The 24678-nt window shown below is 42.6% G+C and overlaps 1 protein-coding gene across 1 annotated transcript in view; it reads left to right on the top strand.

The window, feature by feature from the left end:
• The first annotated feature begins 11810 nt into the window (after positions 1 to 11810).
• LOC124616329 (trypsin alpha-like) overlaps positions 11811 to 24678 on the top strand; it is a 28034-nt gene continuing 15166 nt past the window's right edge. Inside the window, exon 1 of the mRNA XM_047144635.1 lies at positions 11811 to 11986. Within this exon, the coding sequence (XP_047000591.1) occupies positions 11811 to 11986 (176 nt within the window). The remainder of the gene's footprint in view (positions 11987 to 24678) is intronic.

The raw sequence follows: 24678 nt of genomic DNA, 5'->3' as shown, positions 1-24678 counted from the left end.
TATCTCACTGAAGGTGTCCCCACAAGATCTGAAGCCGTCATAAAGGCGTAGGGGCCGTACACTCCATGTAAATGTGCACTAAAAGGTGTCCAGATATCTTTGATAATATAGCGTAGACTATTAGTAGACTTCACTTGTTGACTAGATTGAGATATATGTGGAAAAGCACAAGTGCAACCCTGAGAAGGAAATATTCGAGAATATATCGAAAATTTCACTAGAACTAAGTCGCCTTAATTGGCAGTACAAGACACACGCATTCCCTCTGATCTTGCATTGTATATTGAATGAAACACTTCAGCACAGTAGCAGTCACGGTGCTACGGAGCCAGTGATGGATCTGACAGGTAGGTGGGTAAGGCACGTTGTCGTAAAGTATAAACTCTCTTACCCAAATAGTATCGTCGTATGTACAAGCCAGGCCGCTTACAAGTACCTCATGTTAAAGCGTTAGTCTGGGATGACTGGAAAAATTTCAACTAAATGTGGTATACGTGTGAACTGCTGTTGGGTAATGATTACTGCAAGGTTGTGACAGCTATAGTAGATCTAGGGATGAGGAAGAAAATTGCGGGACTTGTAAAGCAATTTCCACCAAAAGCTGTACACATAAAGGGTAAATACATCTCAACAAAAATAAAAAAATAAAAAATCTGAAGGTGACACATCGTAGTAACCCAAGGAGAGTGGGTGTGAATAACAGGAAGAGGGGGGGGGGGAGTCGGAGGATGTGTAAAAGTATCGCAAAACCGATGATATTAATTTCGAATGTATAGTTCTTAGGGATCACAGGACAGAGTGGAGACAGTTATGATGACATTTCATCCCTTTGAACAGAGGTGGGAGTGGGAAAGGTATGACACATAAAAATAATTCTAAGTCACCTAAACGATTATCAAGTTTCTACTTTCCGTATTCGGCTGTAGACTGGTGAGGATCGCACTGACCTTTAATTTGAAATTTAGTCGAATAGAAATGTTTAGAAGCATATTCTCATATCCTGATTTTAAGAAAAATCATTTACCCATCTGTACACACTCATCGTACACACTCACTAATAAATAAAACTTGGAGGGAGCAAGAAGACTTGCAGGTTATAGTTGCTTGAGGTGTACAAGGCCTATGCTGAAACATACACCCACCAGTACATTAACTTGCATTCATCTAAGAATTTAATTAATATTGCTCCTTGTGGAGAAACTAAAACGTTTATAATGAGGGTGGTGTCAAATCAATATTAGTGAGTTCATTCAAATTTGACTTGATGGTACGTCTGCTGTCCTTACAATTTTGAAAAACAAGCAGATTAAATAATTTTTAAATTGTACACCATATGTATGTTTGTTTCCTTTTCTTGTCGAATAAAGAGTGCAACAACTAGGAAATATTGGACTGTCAGATAGGAACTGAGAATAGTACTACTTTTAGACTATTAGACCAAAATATAAAACGTTTAGCATCTAGTAAATTCTTGGGCTCAAATTCTGAGCGTAAGGCCAGTGTGAGACAATTTCAAATTACGCTTGTGGTGGAGTACTTGTAGAGGTCGTCTGCAGTTACCTCTGTCAGAAAACTGCATAATTTGCAAATGCATAACTGCATGTCAGGGATGGCTGTGTTGAGTGCATGACGATTATACGACCACATCTGCAGAATAATTACGATCTATACCGAGTTTAAATACCCATCCGATGAGAATATCAATAAGCTTTTGTACCATAAATTCATATAACTCTACATCTATACTCTGAAAGGTATCATAGCATGAGTAGCGGAGGTTGCTTCTGGTAACGTTTTCTCGTTTACTATTAGTTTCTTCAATGTTAAATGGAAAGGACGATTGTCAGCAAGCCTCCATATGAGCTGGAAAACTGTCTTGTTTTCCCGCCGTAGTCGATAGTAATGGGCTACCACCGTTTCAGTGCAGACAGTGCGGTTTCGTCAACGTTATTGTCGTGGATATCGACGTGAAGGTCAAGCTCAAGATCACTTCTCCCCCTTCCATACCTCTCCCCGTCCCCTTTTCTTCCACGTCTCCTCCTCTCACCTTCTAATCCAAGATGGTGCGTCTAACCCACTTGTCCTAAGTTTAAATGCCAGTGTAAGAAAATCCGAGCGGGAGATTCTAGTCTATTTTATTAATAAATAACCGCATGAGGCATGGACCTTTCCGTCGGTGGGGTGGCTTGCGTACCTCAGTGATACAGATAGCCGTACTGTAGGTGCAACCATAATGGAAACGTATCTATTGAGAGGACAGACAAACGTTTGGTTCTTGAAGAGAGCAGCAGTCTTTTCAGTAGTTACAGAGGATTACTGACTGAACTGAGCTTGTAACATCTACCAAAACAGTCTTCCTCTGATGGTACAGCGAATGGCTGAAAGTAACGGGAAATTACAGCTGCAAGTTTTCCCTAGGGCATGCAGCTGTACTGTATGGTTAAATGATGATGGTGTCCTCTTGGGTAAAATGTCCCGGAGGTAAAATATTTCCCCTTTCGGATCTCAGGACGGGGACTGCTTAGAGGGATGTCGCCATCAGCAGCAACGAAACTGGCGTTCTTCGGATCGAAGTGTGGAATGTTAGATCCCTTAATCGGGCAGGTAGGCTACAAAATTTGAAAGGGAAGTGAAGTAAGACATAGTGGGAAGTAATGAAGTTTGGGGGGAGAAGGAACAGGATTCCTGGTCAGGTGAATACAGCGTTGTAAATCCAAAATCAAATAGGGGTAATGAAGGAGTGGATTTAATAATGAATAAGAAGCTACTATGAACGACATAGTGAACACGTTACCGTAGCCGAGATAGACACGAAGCCCACGCCTGCCACCATAGTAAAAGTTTATATGCCAACTAGCTCTGCAGCTGAAGAGATTGAAGAATGCAGTAGTACACATTTATATGCCAACTAGCTCCGCAAATGAAGAGATTGAAGGAATACATGATGAGATAAAACAAATTATTCACATAGTTAAATTGTCATGGGGGCTGGAATCTGATAGCAGGAAAACGAGGAGAAGGTAAAATAGTAGGTGAATATGGACACGGTAAAAGGAATGGAAGAGGAAGTTCCTACTAAAATTTTTCACAGAGCTCATTTAATCGTCACTAGGACTTAGTTTAAAAATAGTAAAAGAAGATTTATACGAGTAAGAGACCTGGAGAAACCGGAAGGTTCAAGAGTGATTACATAATTGTAAGACAGAGATTTACGAACCATATTTTAAATTGTAAGACATTTCCAGTGGCAGATGTGGACTCGACCACAATTTATTGGTTGAGAATTGTAGATTAAAACTGAAGAAATTGGGAAAAACAGGGAATTAAGGAGATGGAACCTCGATAAGTTGAAAAAACCGGAGTTTGCTGAGAATTTCAGAAGGAACATTAGGCAACGATTGACTAGATTAGAGGAAACGCATACAGTAGAAGACAAATGAGTAGGTTTAAGAGATGAAACAGTGGAGGCAGCAGAGGGTCAAATAGGTAAAAAGACAAGGTCTGTTAGAAACTCTAGGGTAACACAAGAGATATTGAATTTAACTGACGAAAGGAGAAAATTTAGAAATGGAGCAAATGAAGCAGGCGTAAGGGAATAGAAACGTTTCGAAAATGGGATTGACAGGAAATGCAAATTGGCTAAGCAGGAATGGCTAGAGGTCAAATGTAAGGGTTTAGAATCATACATCGCTAGGGGAAAGATAGTTACCTCCTACAAGAAAGTTAAAGAGGCCTTTAGGGAAACAGAAGCAGCTATATGAACATCAAGAACTCAGTTGGAAAACCAGTTCTAAGCAAAGAATGGAAAGTTGAAGGTGGAAGGAGTATATAGAGGATCTATACAAGGGCGATTAACTTGAAAGCAATATTATAGAAAGGGAAGTTGACGTAGATGATTATAAGATGGGAGAGATGATACTGCGAGAAGATCTAAGTTGAAACACGGCCCAGGCAGTAGATGATATTCCGTCAGAACTAGTGATAACCTTGGGAGAGACAATCATGACAAAACTGTTCCACCTGTTGGGCAAGATGTATAGGACAGGGGCCATACCCTCAGATATCAAGGAGAATGTAATAGTTCCAATTCCAAAGAAAGCAGTTATTGGCTGGTGTGAAAATTACCGAACCATCAGATTAATGAGTCATGAATGCAAAATGCTAACATGAATTATTTACAGAAGAACGGAAAAACTGGTAGAAGCCGGTCTCGGGGAAGATCAGTTTCGATTCCGGAGAAATATAGGAACACGAGAGGTAATCAGACCCTCTGACTTGTCTTAGAAAATAGATTAATGAAAAGCAATTCCACATTTATGGTATTTGTAGACTTAGAGACAGCTTTTGACAGTGCTGACTGGAATACTCTGTTCGAAATTCTGAAGTTAGCAAGGGTAAAATTCAGGGAGCAAAAGGCTATTTAGGACATTTACAGAAACCAGAAGGCAGCTGTAAGAGTCGAGGGGTATGAAAGGAAAGCAATGGTTGGGAAGGGAGTGAGAGAGGGTTGCTGCGTATCCTCAATGTTATTCAGTGTGTGCGTTGAACAAGTAATAAAGGAAACCAAAGAAATATTTGGAGTAGAAGTTACAGTTCAGGGGGACAGAAATAAATTTCTTTTAGGGTTCCAGATTACTTTCTAATTCTGTCAGAGAAAGCAAGGACTTGGACGAACAGTTGAACGGAATGGACATTGTCCTGAAAGTAGCATATAAGATGCACATCAACAAAAGCGAGACAATGATAATGGAATGTAGTCGAATTAAATAAGGTGATGCTAATAGAATTAGATTAGGGTACAAGACACTTAAAGTAGTAGATGAGTTTTGCTATTTGGGCAGCAAGTAATTGATGATCGCGGAAGTAGAGAGGAAATAAAATGTAGACTGGCAATGGCAAGAAAAGCATTTCTGAAGAAGAGAAATTTGTTAACATCGAATAGAGATATATCTATTAGGAATTCTTTTCTGAAAATATTTGTCGGGAGTGTAGCCATGTATGGGATTGACACATGGACGATAAACAGTTTAGACAAAAAGAGAATAGAAGCTTTCGAAATGTGATGCTACAGAAGAATATTAAAGATCAGATGGGTAGATCATGTAACTAATGAGGATGTGCGATATAGAATCGAGGAGTCAAGAAATTTGTGGCAAGCTCGACCAAAAGTAGGGATGGTTTGACAAGCCACATTCTGAGACGTCAAGGGATCAACTATTTAATAATGGAGGTAAATGTGTGGAGTAAAAATCATGGAGGGAGATCAAGAGATGAATACAGTAAGCAGATTCAGAAGGATGTAGGTTGCAGTAGTTATTCGGAGAATAAGAGGATCGCACAGGGTAGAATAGTATGAAAAGCTGCATCAAACCAGTCTCCAGATTGAAGACAACAAGAACAACAACAATCTATAGATTTCAACACCGATTTCCGACATTTTGAAGGAGAAGTAGGCCAGATCTGTCATCTTGTATTTTTTATTTTGGTGCAACTTCAACTTAGAATAAGCGGTCTTGATCCATCATCATAGACCGAGGGCAGGAGACGGGGAGAGAGTTACAGGGGTGAGAGGGGTAAGGGAGGGAGAGTCGTGTCGTCGACCTTGACCTTGTTCTCGACCCTCATTGAACTGATATACACCGAATGTTTTCGTCTGCACTCAGAATAACGGCATCCCGACAATATCATTTTGTGAGGAGTACGTGGGAGAGAGTAACATGTTTCTTGACTCTTTTCTTACAGTTTTAATGCCCAACTTCTCACTTGCAGTGTCTGCCAGTGAAGTATGGTGAACAGCTCCTTCATGCTCACGTGCTTACTAAATGAAACAATGATGAAACACACAGCCTTTGATTAGATCACCTCTACCTCTTGTACAAATCCTACCTGGTGAAGATCTTATTCCAACGAGTAGCAGCCACTGACTAGTCGAATAAGTGTTTTTGTAAGCTATCATATGATATGAAACAGTGACCCCATTCAATGAAACAAATTTGATAGTCTGAAAGTAAGCCAAATTTGAAACTGATGAAAGACAATTTGCAGCTTCAGCCGAATGGCTGTCTGCCCAGTGCCGGTGAAACCAGTGTTCGTCCTCTCCACCAAGTTTTACACAGCCACGTTAGATTAAGTCTGATCACTCAACTTGCAACAAATGAAGTTCAATTATTAGTACCAAGATGTACTTCACGATGTCAGTCATATTTGTTTCTATAATGAACGTCTCTACTCGCATCAAGTGATATTAAATATCTATCTAAATGTACGACACTCGAGTGTCGAGAACACTGTAAGATACAAAATATCTAGCCACCTTACACAGTAATCACGAAAGGTTGACCAAAAAAAAAAAGTAATACGTAAACTAGTAGTTTTAAGTGACGGCAGTAAACTATCAGGTCTAGCAAATGAAAAGTACACTGAAGGATAAAAATTCTAGTGGATGTTAATCAATGAAGTGGTAGAGGGGTTTACAGAGTAAAGTGCTAGCAGAAGCTATGTGTCAATGATGATTCTGATATGTGGTAGCAGGAGCAGAGTAACATAAACTGGTTAAAATACCGCTAAAAAGTAGAAAAAAAGAAGCAATTACGGATTCGACTAATGTGTGAAGTAACGCTGGAGGGAACTGACACCTAGAATCCTGCAGGGCTGCCCATAAATCCGTGAGTACGAGGGGGCGGAGACCTCTTCTGAACAGCACGTTGCGAGGTATCCCAGATATGGTCAATAATGGTCATCTCTGGGGAGTTTTGTGGCCAGCGGAAGTGTTTAAACGCAGAAGAGTGTTCTTGGAGACACTCTGTAGGAATTCTGGACGTGTGGGTTGTGGCATTGTCCTACTGGAATTGCCCAAGTCTGTCGGAATATACAGTGGGCATGAATGGATGCAGGTGATCAGACTGGATGCTTACGTACGTGCCACCTGTCAGAGTCGTATCTAGACGCATCAGGGGTTCAAATGGCTCTGAGCACTATGCGACTTAACTTCTGAGGTCATCAGTCGCCTAGAACTTAGAACTAATTAAACCTAACTAACCTAAGGACATCACCATGCCCGAGGCAGGATTCGAACCTGCGACCGTAGCGGTCGCTCGGTTCCAGACTGCAGCGCCTAGAACCGCACGACCACTCCGACCGGCCATCAGGGGTTCCTTATCACTCCAACTGCACACGCCCCACACCGTTACAGAGCGTCCACCAGCTTCAATAGTCTCTTGTTGACATGCAGGGTCTATGGATTCATGAGGTTGTCTCCACACCTATACACATCCATCCGCTCGATACAATTTGAAATGAGACTCGTCCGACCAGGTAATATGTCTCCAGTTATCAACACTCCAATGTCGGTGTCAACGGGCACAGGCGAGTGGTAAAGCTTTGTATCGTGCAGACATCAAGGGTACACGAGTGAGCCTTCCGCTCCGAAAGCCCATATCAATGATGTTCCGTTGAATGGTTCGCACGCTGACACTTGTTGATGGCAAAGCATTAAAATCTGCAAAAATTTGTGGAAGGGTTGCACTTCTGTCACGCTGAAGGATTCTCTTCAGTCGTTCTTGCAGAATTTTTTCCTGCCGCAGCGATATCGGAGATTTGATGTTTTACCGGAATCCTGACATTCACGGTACACTCGTGAATTGGTCGTACGGGAAAATTCCCCTTCATCGCTACCTCGGAGATTCTGTGTCCCATCGATCGTGCGCCAACTATGACACTAAGTTAAAACGCACTTAAATCTTGAAAATCTGCCACTGTACCAGCATTAACCTATCTCACAACAGCGCCAGACAACTGTTGTCTTATGTAGACGTGGCCGGAAGCAGCGCCGTATTTTGCCTGTTTACATATCTCTGTATTTGAATATGCATACCTATGCCGTACCAGTTTAGCCTGCCGGTGTGGCCGTGCGGTTCTAGGCGCTTCAGTCTGGAACCGCGTGACAGCTACGGTCGCAGGTTCGAGTCCTGCCTCGGGCATGGATGTGTGTGATGTCCTTAGGTTAGTTAGGTTTAAGTAGTTCTAAGTTCTAGGGGACTGATGACCACAGATGTTAAGTCCCATAGTGCTCAGAGCCATTTGAACCATTTTGAACCGTACCAGTTTCTTTGGCTCTTCAGTGGATATGCGACTGCGGTAAACTGTATCATCACTATCACACAGGTTCATGGTTACTTCCCAATTTACACTACTTACACGAAACAACCGCGGTATCTTCTACAAGTACTCTGCTGCTCTAATGGAACTCTCACTATAGTTTTCCCCATAACGTAATTTCCACATTTATACTGCTATTTGTTGAAAATGTTATCTTCAAACGTAATATTAAACCTCCACATTTCCTCTCCATATTTCGACCGCAGTGAAAGTATTCCGCTAAACAATTGTTATTAGATACAGTGAGCGCAAGACAAGAATAATATATAGAATGAGATTTTCACTCTGCAGCGGAGTGTGCGCTGATATGAAACTCCCTGGCAGATTAAAACGGTGTGCTGGACCGAGACTCGAACTCGGGACCTACCATCTGAGCTACCAAAGCACCACTTAGGCTCCGTCTCACAGCTTTACTTCCGCCAGTACCTCGTCTCCTACTTTCCAAACTTCACAGAAGCTCTCCTGCGAACCTTGCACAACTAGCACTCCTGGAAGAAAGGATATTGCAGAGACATGGCTTAGCCACAGCCTGGGGGGTGTTTCCAGAATGAGACTTTCACTCTGAAGTTTGGAAAGTAGGAGACGACGTACTGGCGGAAGTAAAGCTGTGAGGACGGAGCCTAAGTCGTGCTTGGATAGCTCAGATGGTAGAGCACTTGCCCGCGAAAGCCAAGGTTCCGAGTTCGAGTCTCGGTCCAGCACACAGTTTTAATCTACCAGCAAGTTTCAACAACAATAGCGATTTCTTTATCCAAATTGGTAGAACAGTATCAGCAACTAAAACTGCTACGGCTCAGACACATCTAAATATTTCAGCTTTGTATATCAACTTACGTTAGGACGGATTTTCGAAGTCCGAAGTGATAAGAGTCAGCCCAGACGTAGCATCTAGTACGAACAGACTACGTAAATTTTAAAACAGCTGTAATGACTTGATGGCTGGACAAGCTAAAGCGAAAATAATGATGCTCTGTATACTCGTATGCAGCTTACACCTTGCATCGATAAATGGAAATACTAAAGGACGTAAGCTGCTTCCAAGTGATGACGGAAATAAAATATATCTTGAGTTGCCGAAGTCCACATTTCGAACTTTTGAAGCTAAACGTAAGCTCTTGTTTTTAATAATTGTTACACTCATGTCAGATCACCAAATTGAAGTACATAACATCTGGGCTATCTCATAAGCAGACTTGTTCTGTTTCAAGCCGAAGCACGAAAGTTTGTTTTGATGATGTCACTGGGACATGTGAATTACGTGTCTACCATTGACCGTAGCAAAGGGTAAAAAAGGTGTAGCTGAGTTATTTTGAACAAATAAACGAAATAACCATGAATAAATACTATGATGATCACACGTAGAAATGTAGTGAAAGTAATACTAATGGACAAAAGCAACAATGTGAAATTATCTCGAGACAAATAAAATTTTGGCGTCACACGAGACTGATAGCGAAAATATTTTAGAGCAACACAACTACTCACACATTGCTATCAAATCATGTTTCATGGGACGACAAGACGCGGTGTAAAAAATTTTTCTTTGATTCACAGCGTAGCATCAAAGAATGTTTTCTGTCTTTCTCAGGTGTCGCACGTCAGTTTATTTCAGTCTAAGTCCAAGGTTTCGAGTTATGAATCGTTGCAGAGCATATTTATGTAATTGGAATATGGTCTTGTTCCTTATTTCGCAGTCAGACATGTTAATCCAAGAAGCAAGGCCACTCGTATGACACGATCTCCACATCCTCTTCATGATACGACATAAAAGATTCTTCTTTGATTTACTGGGAATCAAATACGTCTTTGATTTGATTTCGTGTTAGCTTCTAGACAACGTTGCACAAATCTGAAACTTCTACGAACATTATCCATTTGCGAAAGAAAATCCAAACTCTAGCGGCAGATTTATTATGGTCTTCCAACTTTTCTGTCAAGCAATATCGCAAGATTATATACGTACGAAATGTGATAGATACGAAATAAAATTTTTTTTAGCTACATTGAGATAGAAATAATTTTATAACGGTAGTAGTATTCGGTTATAACGCAAAATCCGACAAAGTCACTTTAAGTAATGTTTACGGATATCCTTGGGTTTGGTCTATTGCGGGTAAAAACTAAAAATGAAAAATATAAATTCAACAAAACAATAGCCACAAAAGATGTGCGGTATTTGTTGATCTCAGTGGATAGATAGACTTACACTGAATGGCTTGAGGATAACCTCAAAACTGAGCGTGGCTGAAAATGATGAACTGGAAGCTAACGTTTCCAGGTAAAGCGACCATAAATAAATTGCGCGTATTTGTTGACAAGCAACTACAATAAGAACTGTCCGGTAAGAACAGAGGATTCAGATCCCGATTAGTGTTCCTACGTGCCTGAGAAAGTCCCTACATTTTCTTTGTATAGGTCATATACAGGGTGTTACAAAAAGGTACGGCCAAACTTTCAGGAAACATTCCTCACACACAAAGAAAGACAATATGTTATGTGGACATGTGTCCGGAAACGCTTACTTTCCATGTTACAGCTCATTTTATTACTTCTCTTTAAATCACATTAATCATGGAATGGAAACACACAGCAACATAACGTACCAGCGTGACTTCAAACACTTTGTTACAGGAAATGTTCAAAATGCCCTCCGTTAGCGAGGATACATGCATCCACCCTCCGTCGCACGGAATCCCTGATGCGCTGATGCAGCCCTGGAGAATGGCGTATTGTATCACAGCCGTCCACAATACGAGCACGAAGAGTCTCTACATTTGGTACCGGGGTTGCGTAGACAAGAGCTTTCAAATGCCCCCATAAATGAAAGTCTAGAGGGTTGAGGTCAGGAGAGCGTGGAGGCCATGGAATTGGTCCGCCTCTACCAATCCATCGGTCACCGAATCTGTTGTTGAGAAGCGTACGAACACTTCGACTGAAATGTGCAGGAGTTCCATCGCGCGTGAACCACATGTTGTGTCGTACTTGTAAAGGCACATGTTCTAGCATCACAGCTAGAGTATCACGTATGAAATCATGACAATGTGTTCCATTGAGCGTAGGTGGACGAAACTAAAATGAGCTCTAACGTGGAAATTAAGCGTTTCCGGACACATGTCCACATAACATCTTTTCTTTATTTGTGTGTGAGGAATGTTTCCTGAAAGTTTGGCCGCACCTTTTTGTAACACCCTGTAGGTCATAAGTTTAGATGGTTTCAAGAATACGAAAATCGAGTACTCACCATAATAAAATATATTTTTAGCAGAATTATTCGTTCTACACGCAGAATAACCTAATAATGAAAATCAACAAACAATGAATATTTTTCTTGCCAGCTTCTGACTGACTTCCCCGCTGCTGAAACTACATTTCCAAATTTCACTAGGTACAAAACACAAAAGCGAGTCGCACGCTTCTGAAAGTGGTGATAATTCAGTGACGCAGTTAGGCGAAACAAATACACCACTTGTTCTTATCTAAAGATCATGTTTTGTTAGTGGCACGGCAGCTGGAAGCAACCAATCAGACTGGACGGAACAAGATTATGGACCCCTTTCCAGTTTCATACGCTTTATTGTCGACAAAATGTAACACATGTTTGGTACGTATTTAAGAGGCGGTACTTGATGGTGTCATCACGCTCACCTGCAGACATGTTGCGGACTGTTGTGGTGGTACTCCTGGCGGTGGCGCTGTGTGGCACCACTGCTTCTCCACTGGGGAGTCCCATTCCAGGGAGCAAGCTCTGGAGGTCTCGTCTGGATGGCCGGATCGTCGGCGGTTCCGCAGTCAGTATCTCGCAGTATCCCTGGCAGCTCTACTTCACAATGTGAGTTCTAGTGTAACATGAGAGAGGTATCATAAAATATTATAACATATTTTTTCGTAATCACGTATTTCATTTTTCAGATCTCTTGAAATTCCAATCCAGTATGTAAGACATCAGATAGTAAAATCGTCAAAGAGAGAAAATCTGACACTCATTCTTCTTCTTCTCCTTCTTGGAGTTGGTTTATTTCTCAATCTGCCTCCAGAAATTGCGTTCATAAATTTTTCCAAATAGTTGTCTTGAAGTTTCACCTGTCACTGCTCTTTCACCATCTCATCCAACTATCTCTTTAGTGTCCTTCTATGTAAATATTCTGGAACATCCACCACTAGTGCCGGCTAGTAGGCACTGAGGCATTATATTCTCCCCATCGAAGTCCTGATGTCTTCATTTTCTGGCCAGTGATACACAGGTCATTCCCGTTTTTAAGAAGGCCCGCAGGACAGATGCACACAATTATAGGCCTATATCATTGACGTCAATCTGTTATAGAATTATGGCACATGTTTTATGCTCATGAATTATGACGGTTTTGGAAAATGCAAATCTCCTCTATAAAAGTTAACGTATATTCCGCAGAGACCTTGCGAAACTCAGATCGCTCTGTTCCTCCGTGAGATCTTTAGCGCTGTAGTCAACAGCCCTCAGGTTGATGCCGTATGCCTTGACTTCAGGAAGGCATTTGACACCGTCACGCACTGCCGTTTAGTGAAAGAAAATACGAACTTACCGAGTACGACATGGAAATGTGAGAGGTCCGTTAATATTACCGATATATATATATATATATATATATATATATATATATATATATATATATATATATATATATATATATATAATCTAGTGGAAAGCGTCGGATGCTGCTACTTAAGATTGTTCGTAGATGATGCAGTTTTCTGTAACAAAGTGGCAACGCCATAAGACCGTATCGATTTTCAGAATGACCACCAGAGAATTGATGAATGTTACAGGCTCTGGCAGTTGACCCTGAACGTAAATAAATGTAACACACTGCGCGTACGTAGGAAAACAAAGCGTCTACTGTACAAGTACACTATAGATGAGAAACAGGTGGATCCTAACTGGCGTAAAATGTTTAGGAGTAACTACCCAGAGCGACCTTAAGTGAAATGAGCACACGGAACACAGTGGGAAAGGTAGAAAAGTAGATGCTAGACTGAGGTTCGTTGGAAGAATCTTAAGGAAATGTAACTCATCCAAGAAGGAAGTGGCGTATAAGGTGCTTGTTCGACCGAGTCTTGAGTACTGCTCAACAATATGGGTACCTTACCAGGCAGGACTGATAGAAGAGATAGAGAAGATCCGACGAAGAGCTGCGCATTTCGTCACGGGGTCGTTTAGTCGTTTAGAATGATACCGAGATGCTGCACAAACTACAGCGACAGTCGTTACAAGAGAGGCGTTGTGCATCACATAGAGGTTTGCTATTGAAATTTCGAGAGAGCACTTTCGAGGAAGAGTCGGAAAACATGCTTTTGCTCCCGCATACATCTCGCGCCTTGACCAGGACGAGAGAATCCGAGAAATTAGAGGCAATACAGAGCCTTAAGGACAGTTATTCTTCTCACATGCCAGTTGCGACTGGAGCAGGGTAGGCAGGTTCAGTTAGTGGTACCAGGAGTCCGCTGCGCTACACACCATTAAGTGGCTTGCGGAGTGTGATGTAATGTAGATGTTGCACAACTCTTCGTTAGTCGTCGGTCTCATGCTGCGTTACGAAACAAAAATTGATATTCTCATGTTATCTGTCTTCACGATATTTGAGATACGTTTTAAAAAATGACTTAGATTTATTGCGTAATTTTTGTGGGTGACAGAGCCTTTAAAGCGATACTACACTCCTGGAAATTGAAATAAGAACACCGTGATTTCATTGTCCCAGGAAGGGGAAACTTTATTGACACATTCCTGGGGTCAGATACATCACATGATCACACTGACAGAACCACAGGCACATAGACACAGGCAACAGAGCATGCACAATGTCGGCACTAGTACCGTGTATATCCACCTTTCGCAGCAATGCAGGCTGCTATTCTCCCATGGAGACGATCGTAGAGATGCTGGATGTAGTCCTGTGGAACGGCTTGCCATGCCATTTCCACCTCACGCCTCAGTTGGACCAGCGTTCGTGCTGGACGTGCAGACCGCGTGAGACGACGCTTCATCCAGTCCCAAACATGCTCAATGGGGGACAGATCCGGAGATCTTGCTGGCCAGGGTAGTTGACTTACACCTTCTAGAGCACGTTGGGTGGCACGGGATACATGTGGACGTGCATTGTCCTGTTGGAACAGCAAGTTCCCTTGCCGGTCTAGGAATGGTAGAACGATGGGTTCGATGACGTTTTGGATGTACCGTGCACTATTCAGTGTCCCCTCGACGATCACCAGTGGTGTACGGCCAGTGTAGGAGATCGCTCCCCACACTATGATGCCGGGTGTTGGCCCTGTGTGCCTCGGTCGTATGCAGTCCTGATTGTGGCGCTCACCTGCACGGCGCCAAACACGCATACGACCATCATTGGCACCAAGGCAGAAGCGACTCTCATCGCTGAAGACGACACGTCTCCATTCGTCCCTCCATTCACGCCTGTCGCGACACCACTGGAGGCGGGCTGCACGATGTTGGGGCGTGGGCGGAAGACGGCCTAACGGTGTGCGGGACCGTAGCCCAGCTTCATGGAGACGGTTGCGAATGGTCCTCGCCGATACCCCAGGAGCAAAAGTGTCCCTAATTTGCTGGGAAGTGGCGGTGCGGTACCCTACGGCACTGCGTAGGATCCTACGGTCTTGGCGTGCATCCGTGCGTCGCTGCGGTCCGGTCCCAGGTCGACGGGCACGTGCACCTTCCGCCGACCACTGGCGACAACATCGATGTACTGTGGAGACCTCACGCCCCACGTGTTGAGCAATTCGGCGGCACGTCCACCCGGCCTCCCGCATGCCCACTATACGCCCTCGCTCAAAGTCCGTCAACTGCACATGCGGTTCACGTCCACGCTGTCGCGGCATGCTACCAGTATTAAAGACTGCGATGGAGCTCCGTATGCCACGGCAAACTGGCTGACACTGACGGCGGTGGTGCACAAATGCTGCGCAGCTAGCAGCTAGCGCCATTCGACGGCCAACACCGCGGTTCCTGGTGTGTCCGCTGTGCCGTGCGTGTGATCATTGCTTGTACAGCCCTCTCGCAGTGTCAGGAGCAAGTATGGTGGGTCTGACACACCGGTGTCAATGTGTTCTTTTTTCCATTTCCAGGAGTGTATATTGCCATTGCCTTGGAGAGAGTACAGCTCTGATGGCTGCCTGCAGAGACAGTGCGTGTAGCGACTGTGTGGAAACTTTGGACCTTAAACGTCAGATGCCACCCGATTTAAGTCAGACTATAGTGTCTTTGCTTGTTTTATTGGTTGGCCTGCTAATGTATCACTATCTATGAGTCGTGTAAAGAAAAACAATGATGTATCTGGTCACATTTGTCCTCAGCTAATCTGGCGAGTATTACGATAAGGGTTATCTATTACATTTCTTCCGCCGACCTTGTGCCCGAGCGGTTCTAGGCGCTTCAGTCCGGAACCGCGCTGCTGCTGTTCGAATCCTGCCTCGGGGATGTATGTATGTGGTGTCCTTAGGTTGGTTAGGTTTAAGTAGTTCTAAGTCCAGGGAACTGATGACCTCAGATGTTAAGTCCCATAGTGCTTAGAGCATATGAATCATTTGAACATTTCTTCCGGTAAATGACGCCCCAGCCTTCCAGCTCTCTTCTCTCACCCATACCAACGTCAGTAATATTCCTATTGTGAAATGTGAGGCTGTCTGCTACGTACAGATGAAGCACATGAACAGCAACTATGCTGGATTGAATGTGGTACTTCTGGGTAGTACTACTGTATAGCTACTGTATTACTCTTTCGTGACAGTTGCTTTAAATGTCTCATTTATTTCGATTTTTGTGTTTTGTATCATATTTATGAAAATATTGGGTAAGAATATACAATACTGGGTCTATGTTTCACAAATTTTTATTTTGAGCAACACAGATTTGGGTTTCTCCGTTTTTCAGTGTTGCTTTTTTTTTTTTTTTTTTTTTTTTTTTTTTTCAAAGACGTTATTGTGCCTTCTTGTGTACTTTGAAGCAAGGAATCTAACAGTCTCTTAAGTGGTAATTAGAAATACATCAAGATCCTACAGTGTAACTTACTCCACGTTCCGACCCTGACTGAGGATTTGATAACATCAGCCGCTGTGGCATCTTCTGCCAGTGACGACATTCGGATGCGATACGGAGGTATCGAGCCATCAAACTGCTCTCTCGGTCGCTAATCAGTTTCCCAGACCTTGGAGCCGCTACTTTTCACTCAAGTAGCTCATCAATTGGCGTAGTAAGGCTCAGGGCACAACATTACACTCATCTGACCATGAATGGTTCAAATCAAATGTCTCCAAGCACTATGGGACTTAACATCTGAGGTCATCAGTCTCCTAGACTTAGAACTACTTAAACCTGACTAACCTAAGGACATCACACACATCCATGCCCGAGGCAGGTTCGAACCTGCGACCGTAGCAGCAGCACGGTTCCGGACTGAAGCGCCTAGAACCGCTCGGTCACAGCGGCCGGCTCTGACCATGGAAAAATCTGTGGGAGTACAGTGAATCGAACCAGGGTCCTCTGCATGACAAACATACGCGCTGAGCTCTCAGGTACGGAAGGAAAGAAATAATATGATGAGTTTTACGTCCATCCGTCGATTAAGTGAGTGGAGACTGCGTAATAGCTCATACTAGAGAAGGAAGGGTAGGAAAATCACCCATCGCTTAAATGGTACCACCGGAGCATTACCCTAAAGCGATTTAGCGAAATTACGGAAGATCTACATTTGGAGGGCCCGAGGATTTGAACCGTCGTCCTCCTGAACACGAGTTCTGTGTCTCATCGCTGTGTCTCCTCGCTCGGCCACAGGTACTGTGGTGGACTTTCTACAGTATAAAAGAAAGAAATTGATGTACGATATGACATTGATGGTGTGACTTGAAAATTACATTGCCCAGAGGAATAGTCGATAGTCAGGGATATGACAAGACCAATCATTCGAAGGAAAAACGTCTAGTGAACATGGGCTCTAAAATGCAAAGGATGTGTTTGACAGTAACCAAGAAGAACAATTTCTCATAGCTCGTAAACTATGTACTTTGGAGACTGGACGTTTGTTCTTGTTTTGGTCCATACTACCATTCCTCAAAGTATGGAAAGCAAAGAACTTGCAGTAGAAGAGATTTGTTTCATACAATCGAAGATGAAGAATTGCTCTTAGGTCTTAAGGTGTGCCGTTTAGAGCCCATGTCTATTAGACCCATTCGGATCGACCGATGATTCCTATCACATTCCTGAATATCCACCATTCCTCCTGGGACGCCACATACGTTTAGTTTCTGGCTACACCACTTCGACAACGAGGCACTCAAGAAGCTGCGTTGGCTATTCCAGTAATTCTGGCAGTATTTAAAAAATATTCAAAATTATACACTGAAGCGCCAAGGAAACTGGCATAGGCATGCGTATTCAAATACAGAGATATGTTAACAGGCAGAATACGGCGCTGCGATCGGATACGCCTGTATAAGACAACACGTTCAAATGGTTTAGATGGCTCTGAGCACTATGGGACTTAACTTCTAAGGTCATCAGTCCCCTAGAACTTAGAACTACTTAAACCTAACTAACCTAAGGACATCACACACAGCCATGCCCGAGGAAGGATTCGAACCTGCGACCGTAGCGGTCACGCGGTTCCAGACTGTAGCGCCTAGAACCGCACGGCCACTCCGGCCTGCTGACAACAAGTCTCAGGCAATTGTTAGATCGGTTAATGTCGCTACAGTGGCAGATTTGCAAGGTTTAAGTGAGTTTTAACTTAGTGTTATAGATGGCGCACGATCGATGGGACACAGAATCTCCGAGATAACGATGAAGAAGGGATTTTCCCGTACGACCATTTCACCGAGTGTACCATGGATATCAGGAATCCGGTAAAACATCAAATCTCCGACATCACTGCTTCCGACAAAGATCCTGCAAGAAAGGGACCAACGATGACTGTAGAGACAGAAGTGCAACCCTTCCGGAAATTGCTGCAGATTTCAATGCTGGACCCTCAACAAATGCGAACCATTCAACGAAACAACATCGTTATGGGCTTGAATCCGAAGGCCCACTCGTGTACCCTTGATGACTGCACGACAGAAAGCTTTACGCCTCGCCTGGGCCTGCCAACACCGACATTGACTGTTGATGACTGGAAGCATGTTGCCTGGTCGGACGAGTCTCGTTTTAAATTCTATCGAGCGTATGGACATGTACGGGTATGGAGACAACCTCGTGAATCCATGGACCCTGCATGTTAGCAGAGGACAGTTCAAGCTGGTGGAGGCTCTGTAATGGTGTGGGCCGTGTGCAGATGGAGTGATATGGGACCCCTGATACGTATAGATACGACTCTGACAGGTGAGACTTACGTAAGCAGCCTGTCTGATCACCTGCATCCATTCATGTCCTTTCTGCATTCCGACGGACGTGGACAATTCCAGAAGGATAATGCGACACTCCATATGTCCAAACTTGCTACAGAATCGCTTGAGGAACACTCTTCTGAGTTTAAATTTTTCTGCTGGCCACCAAACTCCCCAGACATGAACATCATTGAGAATATCTGGAATGCCTTGCAACTTGCTGTTGAGAAGAGATCTCCACTCACTCGTACTCTTACTGATTTATGGACAGCTCTACAGGATTTATGGTGTCAATTCCCTCCAGCACTACTTCAGACATTAGTCGAGTCCATGCTACGTCGTATTGCGGCTCTTGCACGTGCTCTCCGGGCTCTACACGATATTAGGCAGGTACCAGTTTTTTTGCTCTTCAGTGTATAACTGAACAATGCAGGATTGGTAAGAGATGGGATTAAGACAGTGTACGATTGTGGTGAGAGCAAAATGTATTTGGTGATTCGATGGCAATTTTTTCTAAAACGACTGATACTTTTCAGTTTCGTTAATTTCAAGCCTTGAAAGTATCTGTTCTCTCTTTCCTTAATGCAGCATCTAAGGAATAATTTTGATTAATCTCTCAATAACACTGCGCCAAAGTGGAGTACGATTCTTGCTATTTTCAGAATATATTATTTTCCTTCATTCGTGTATGTAAGTGTGCATTTGTCTTCCATGTAGTACTAGTTGCACTCGTACAAAGTGACATTATCGCTCTACTTTTATTCACTGAAAGTTCTACGTCGTAGTCGTTCAACATATTTTTTCATGTCATCTCTTTGGTGTGGTAGGTCACTGAATAATTTCTTTCCCTCTATGCTACCTACTCAGGTTGACAATATGTCGACGAACCACAGAGAACACTGTTTCTCAGCCAGAATTCGAAGAATTAGTGAGGGGTGTGTTATGGTGCGACTTAAAGTAGTTGGCATTTGACAGCAGCGGGCTACCCTGCTCCCGCCGCTAATGGTGTAGCGTTTCACTGTGTTGCCAGCCCAGTTCATAGTGTCTGCCAGCACTCAAGCATTAAGTGACGCGAAAATGTCGATGCAACACTTAAATTCCATAGAACATTTGCTCCTCCATGTTGTACCCTGGATCATTTTTCATATTTGGAAAAACCTTACTTTCGCGGAGAAAGTTTTGCAATGTTTGTAATTAAAAAAATGTGTACAGCGCACAAGAAGAGAACGATTTCATTTACGAATGGAATAAGAGTACTTATTAAACAGTTATAAGAGTCGAGGGGGATGAAAGGGAAGCAGTGGTTGGGAAGAAAATGAGACAGGGTTGTACCCTATCCCCGATGTTATTCAATCTGTATATTGAGCAAGCAGTAAAGGAAACAAAAGAAAAATTCGGAGTAGGAATTAAAATCCATGGAGAAGAAATAAAAGTTTTGAGGTTCGCCGATGACATTGTAATTCTGTCAGAGACAGCAAAGGACCTGGAAGAGCAGCTGAATGGAATGGACAGTGTCTTGAAAGGAAGACAGAAGATGAACATCAACAAAAGCAAAACGAGGATAATGGAATGTAGTCGAATTAAATCAGGTGATTCTGCGGGAATTAGATTAGGAAATGAAACGCTTAAAGTAGTAAATGAGTTTTGATATTTGGGGAGCAAAATAACTGATGATGGTCGAAGTAGAGAGGATATAAAATGTATGCTGGCAATGGCAAGGAAAGTGTTTCTGAAGAAGAGAAATTTGTTAACATCGAGTTTAGATTTAAGTGTCAGGAAGTCGTTTCTGAAAGTATTTGTATGGAGTGTAGCCGTGTATGGAAGTGAAACGTAGACGATAAATAGTTTAGACAAGAAGAGAATAGAAGCTTTCGAAATGTGGTGCTACAGAAGAATACTAAATATTAGATGGGTAGATCACATAACTAATGAGGAGATATTGAATCGAATTGGGGAGAAGAGGAGTTTGTGGCACATCTTGACTAGAAGAAGGGATCGGTTGGTAGGACATGTTCTGAGGCATCAAGGGATCACCAATTTAGTATTGGAGGGCAGCGTGGAGGGTAAAAATCGTAGAGGGAAACCAAGAGATGAATACACTAAGCAGATTGAGAAGGATGTAGGCTGCAGTAGGTACTGGGAGATGAAGAAGTTTGCACAGGATAGAGTAGCATGGTGAGCTGCATAAAACCAGTCTCTGGACTGAAGACCACAACAACAACAATAACAACAACATTAAACTTCTATTACAGGGCTGGCGACAGGGGAGAATCTGAAAAAAGTTCCATGGTATAACACTCTTCCCTACTTGACGCACCAGTTTTACAGCTTCGGGCCTTGAAGGTCAGCTTATTTAAATCAGACTACAGAGCCTTTGCATGTTTTATTTTCTTCGACCAAAGAACGCTTTCAATGACTGTGGACCGGTAACCACTGCTTGGAACTACTTTTCTAGTCTAATATCACGAAAAACTGGCAGTTAAGACAGTAAGACAATAAGAGAGTAGGATTTCGCAGCTAGAGTTCATTCAAAAAGAATTGATGTAATGTAGAATTGACCACCAGATGTCACGAGAGGCGGAGCCGTCAATATAATAGGAGGCGGGGTTCATTGTGATGTCAGTAGATAAACAGCAACAGCAGAATGGGTCAGTCAGGATATCTCGGCGACTTCGAAAGTGAACTACTCGTGGATATCACCTGAGTAACAAATCCATCAGGGACGTTTCAACCCTTTCGACGCTGCCCATGTGGACTTTGGTTCAAAAATGGTTCAAATGGCTCTGAGCACTATGGGACTTGACATCTATGGTCATCAGTCCCCTAGAACTTAGAACTAGTTAAACCTAATTAACCTAAGGACATCACACAACACCCAGTCATCACGAGGCAGAGAAAATCCCTGACCCCGCCGGGAATCGATCCAGGGAACCCGGGCGCGGGAAGCGAGAACGCTACCGCACGACCACGTGTTGCGGACTGTCGACTTTGGTGACGTCATCGTGAGGTGGAAACACGAAGGAACAACCAGAGCTAAATCAACACCAGGCAGACCTCCTGTATCGACTGACAGTGGCCGTCGACTATTGCAGAGGGTGGTTGTTAAAATTCACATAAAATCCCCAGAAGCAATCACTCTTGAGTTCCAAAATGCTACCAGCATTCCAATTAGTACAACACCTGTGTATAAGGATTTAAAAAAAAAGTAGGGTGCGATGGTCGAGGAGTATCTGAAAAGCCATACATTTCCGTAGTCAGAGGTAAGTGAAAAGTGACGCCGTTGAACAGAGTACGACTGGAAACGAGTGATTTGGAGTGATGAATCACTGTACACCCTGTGGAAATCCGGTGGAAGGGTTTTGGTTTGGCAAATACCTGGCAAACGTTTCCTCCCATCATATGTAGCACTAACAGTGAAGTACGGCGGAAGTGGTATTACGGTAGTGGGTGTTTTTCGCGGTTAGGTTGTGGTCCCCTCATTCCAACTAAGAAAACGCTAAATGCGGAATGATATGAACACATTTCACAGCGTTACGTACTGCGTACATTAGAGGAACAGGTGGGAAACGATGATTATTTGTACCACCATGACAACACACTCTGCCATAAAGCCGCATCTGAGGGGCAATGGTTTCTGGACAGTAATATTCCTGTAGACTGGCCTCGCTAGAGTACAGACCTGAACCAATGGAAGACCTATGGGATGAGCTAGAAAGTCGACATTGGTTCTGACCTTAGCATCAACATCACCACCATCTATGATTTCGGCTCTTGAGGGCTAGTAGGCTGCCATTTTGGCACAGATGTTCAGACATCTCATTGATAAGAGTCCGTAGCAGAGTCAAACCGTCACAAAGACGAAGAGTATACAAATCCCATACCAATGTCCACTAATAAGTGTTCTGATAGTTTTGAACAAATATGTGATTTTATTTGGTGACAAAATGTTTACATGCTATTTCTGCAAAATTTGAAGAGAAACACTATACAGCAGACAACAGAAAGCACTCACAGGCCTCAGGAGTCACCAGCTACTGCGTAAGTGGTACTATATCACGACTGTAGCTTCCGCCCCTTTCACCAACAGCAACGAATCAAAAATTCACACTACATTTGCCATCAATAGCATTATACCACCACACAATCCATTGATACTGTCACCAAATAAAATGCATTATGCCGTAACAGCCAGCCATTACCAAATAATTAATGTAAAGAAAAAAAACTACAAGCCACAGTAGTCACCCAGATGAAAACTACCTTGCAATAGCAGCCGAAACTTTATTAGTTTTATCACGTAGGGGAAGGTCAGGTTACATCGGAAAGCGCATTATATCGGAAGAAAAGTTGATTCGGAACTCTGACACTAGCGAAAGCAATAGTAGCTCCACTGTTGTGCAGTACGGCAGAACAAGATCGCTCAAGGGATTTTGAATGGAAACATCTGTGCATTCAAAGTGGTGGCCAGTTATCTAATTCGAGTTAGTATTTCGGTGCACGAACTTAAATTTGAAGTGCTACGTTTTGCTATAAAGTAGGTAATATTGGATTTTTATTGAATATTTGGGGGTAAGTGGTATTTTATTCTCTATAGTGTTGGCTGTGACGATGCCTACCCCATATTAAACTATCACGGCGGTTTGTTTGAGACGTATCGGAGAATGCTATTTACGGTTCCAGACAGCGTAGAAACGATGTTCTGTAACAAGCAAAAGTCCCGATTTAAATGGAGTAAAAATAACATAGGGGAAGAAGATACTAGAGTTTTTGAAATAACTTTCAATCAACCGAGTGAGAAACATTCACATTAGGTGATAGTCTTAAAACTTTACGGGAAAACAAAGAGGTGCCCATAAAATAGGAAATAATAAGTTATTCTTTTTTAGACTGAAGTCAGCTGATAGGTATACCTGCTTAAAGGAAGTGCCTCTAACTAAGGGCTCGCCTCCAGAGGATGTAATGTTTCTAAGTAGAGAAGGAATTAGCATATTTCATCAAAATATAAGAGGTATTAGAGATAAAGTTAGTGAACTGCTAATAGATGTTAACTCTGAAATTATTGGTATATCAGAGCCCCACTTAAATAATTTGATAATTCAGAGGCTTCCTTTACCAGGCTACAGATTAGCAGGCTGTTTCTCAAGGAGTTCCTTGCTGGCTGGGGGAGTGGCTCTGTACGTAAAAAACGGTATTTCATTTGTACATAGACGTATCACGACACTGAACTGAACAGATATTTGAAAGTTGTGCAGCATTAGTTGAATTTAGTGAAACTAAACTTCTAATTACTGTTGTTTATAGGTCCCCTAACACCGACTTCAGAGCATTTTTGCTTAAGCTAGAGAGGGTTCTTGATTCACTTTATAGGAAGTACCAGAAAGTAGTTATATGTGGTGACTTCAATATTAATTTTGTACATCATTGTGCAAGAAAAACTATGTTGGTAGATCTCCTAAATTCACATGATCTGATGCAAACTGTGTTTTTTCCACTTAGGGTGCAGGGGAACAGTAGCACAGTCATAGACAATATTTTTGTTCATTCTTCATTACTAGATGGGCATTCTGTTAGTAAAAGGGTCAATGGCCTTTCAGACCATGACGCACAAATTTTAACATTAAAAGGTTTTTGTACTCAAACCAACGTCGTATTTAATTACAAACTACGTAGGAAAGTTAATCCAACGGCAATAGAGAGTTTTTCAAAACTTGTCAAGGAACAAGAGTGGCAAGATGTTTATAGTGCCGATAATATAGATGATAAATACAATGCTTTCCATAACACATTTCTCATGCTCTTTGAGAGTTGCTTTCCATTAGAACATTCTAAACGGGGTACTAGCAGTAATGGACAGCCCAGTTGGCTGACTAGTGGGATAAGGATATCATGTCGAACAAAGCGGGAATTATATCAAAATGTTAGTAGTCACAATCAAGCTACGGTAGCCCATTACAAATAGTATTGTAAGGTGCTTAAAAATGTTATTAGCAAGGCAAAAAGTATGTGGTATGCAAATAGAATAGCTAATTCACAGGATAAAATTAAAGCCATATGGTCAGTTGTGAAGGAAGTGTCTGGTCAGCAGCACAAGTTTGATGATATAAAGTCAGTTCGCAGTAATAATATTTCTGGTACTGATAAATCAGATATATGCAC

Source organism: Schistocerca americana, chromosome 5 (genome assembly GCF_021461395.2).
Source record: "Schistocerca americana isolate TAMUIC-IGC-003095 chromosome 5, iqSchAmer2.1, whole genome shotgun sequence".
Taxonomy (NCBI): domain Eukaryota; kingdom Metazoa; phylum Arthropoda; class Insecta; order Orthoptera; family Acrididae; genus Schistocerca; species Schistocerca americana.
The sequence above is the reverse complement of the archived record's forward strand: the minus strand, read 5'-3'. Positions and strand labels throughout refer to the sequence as shown.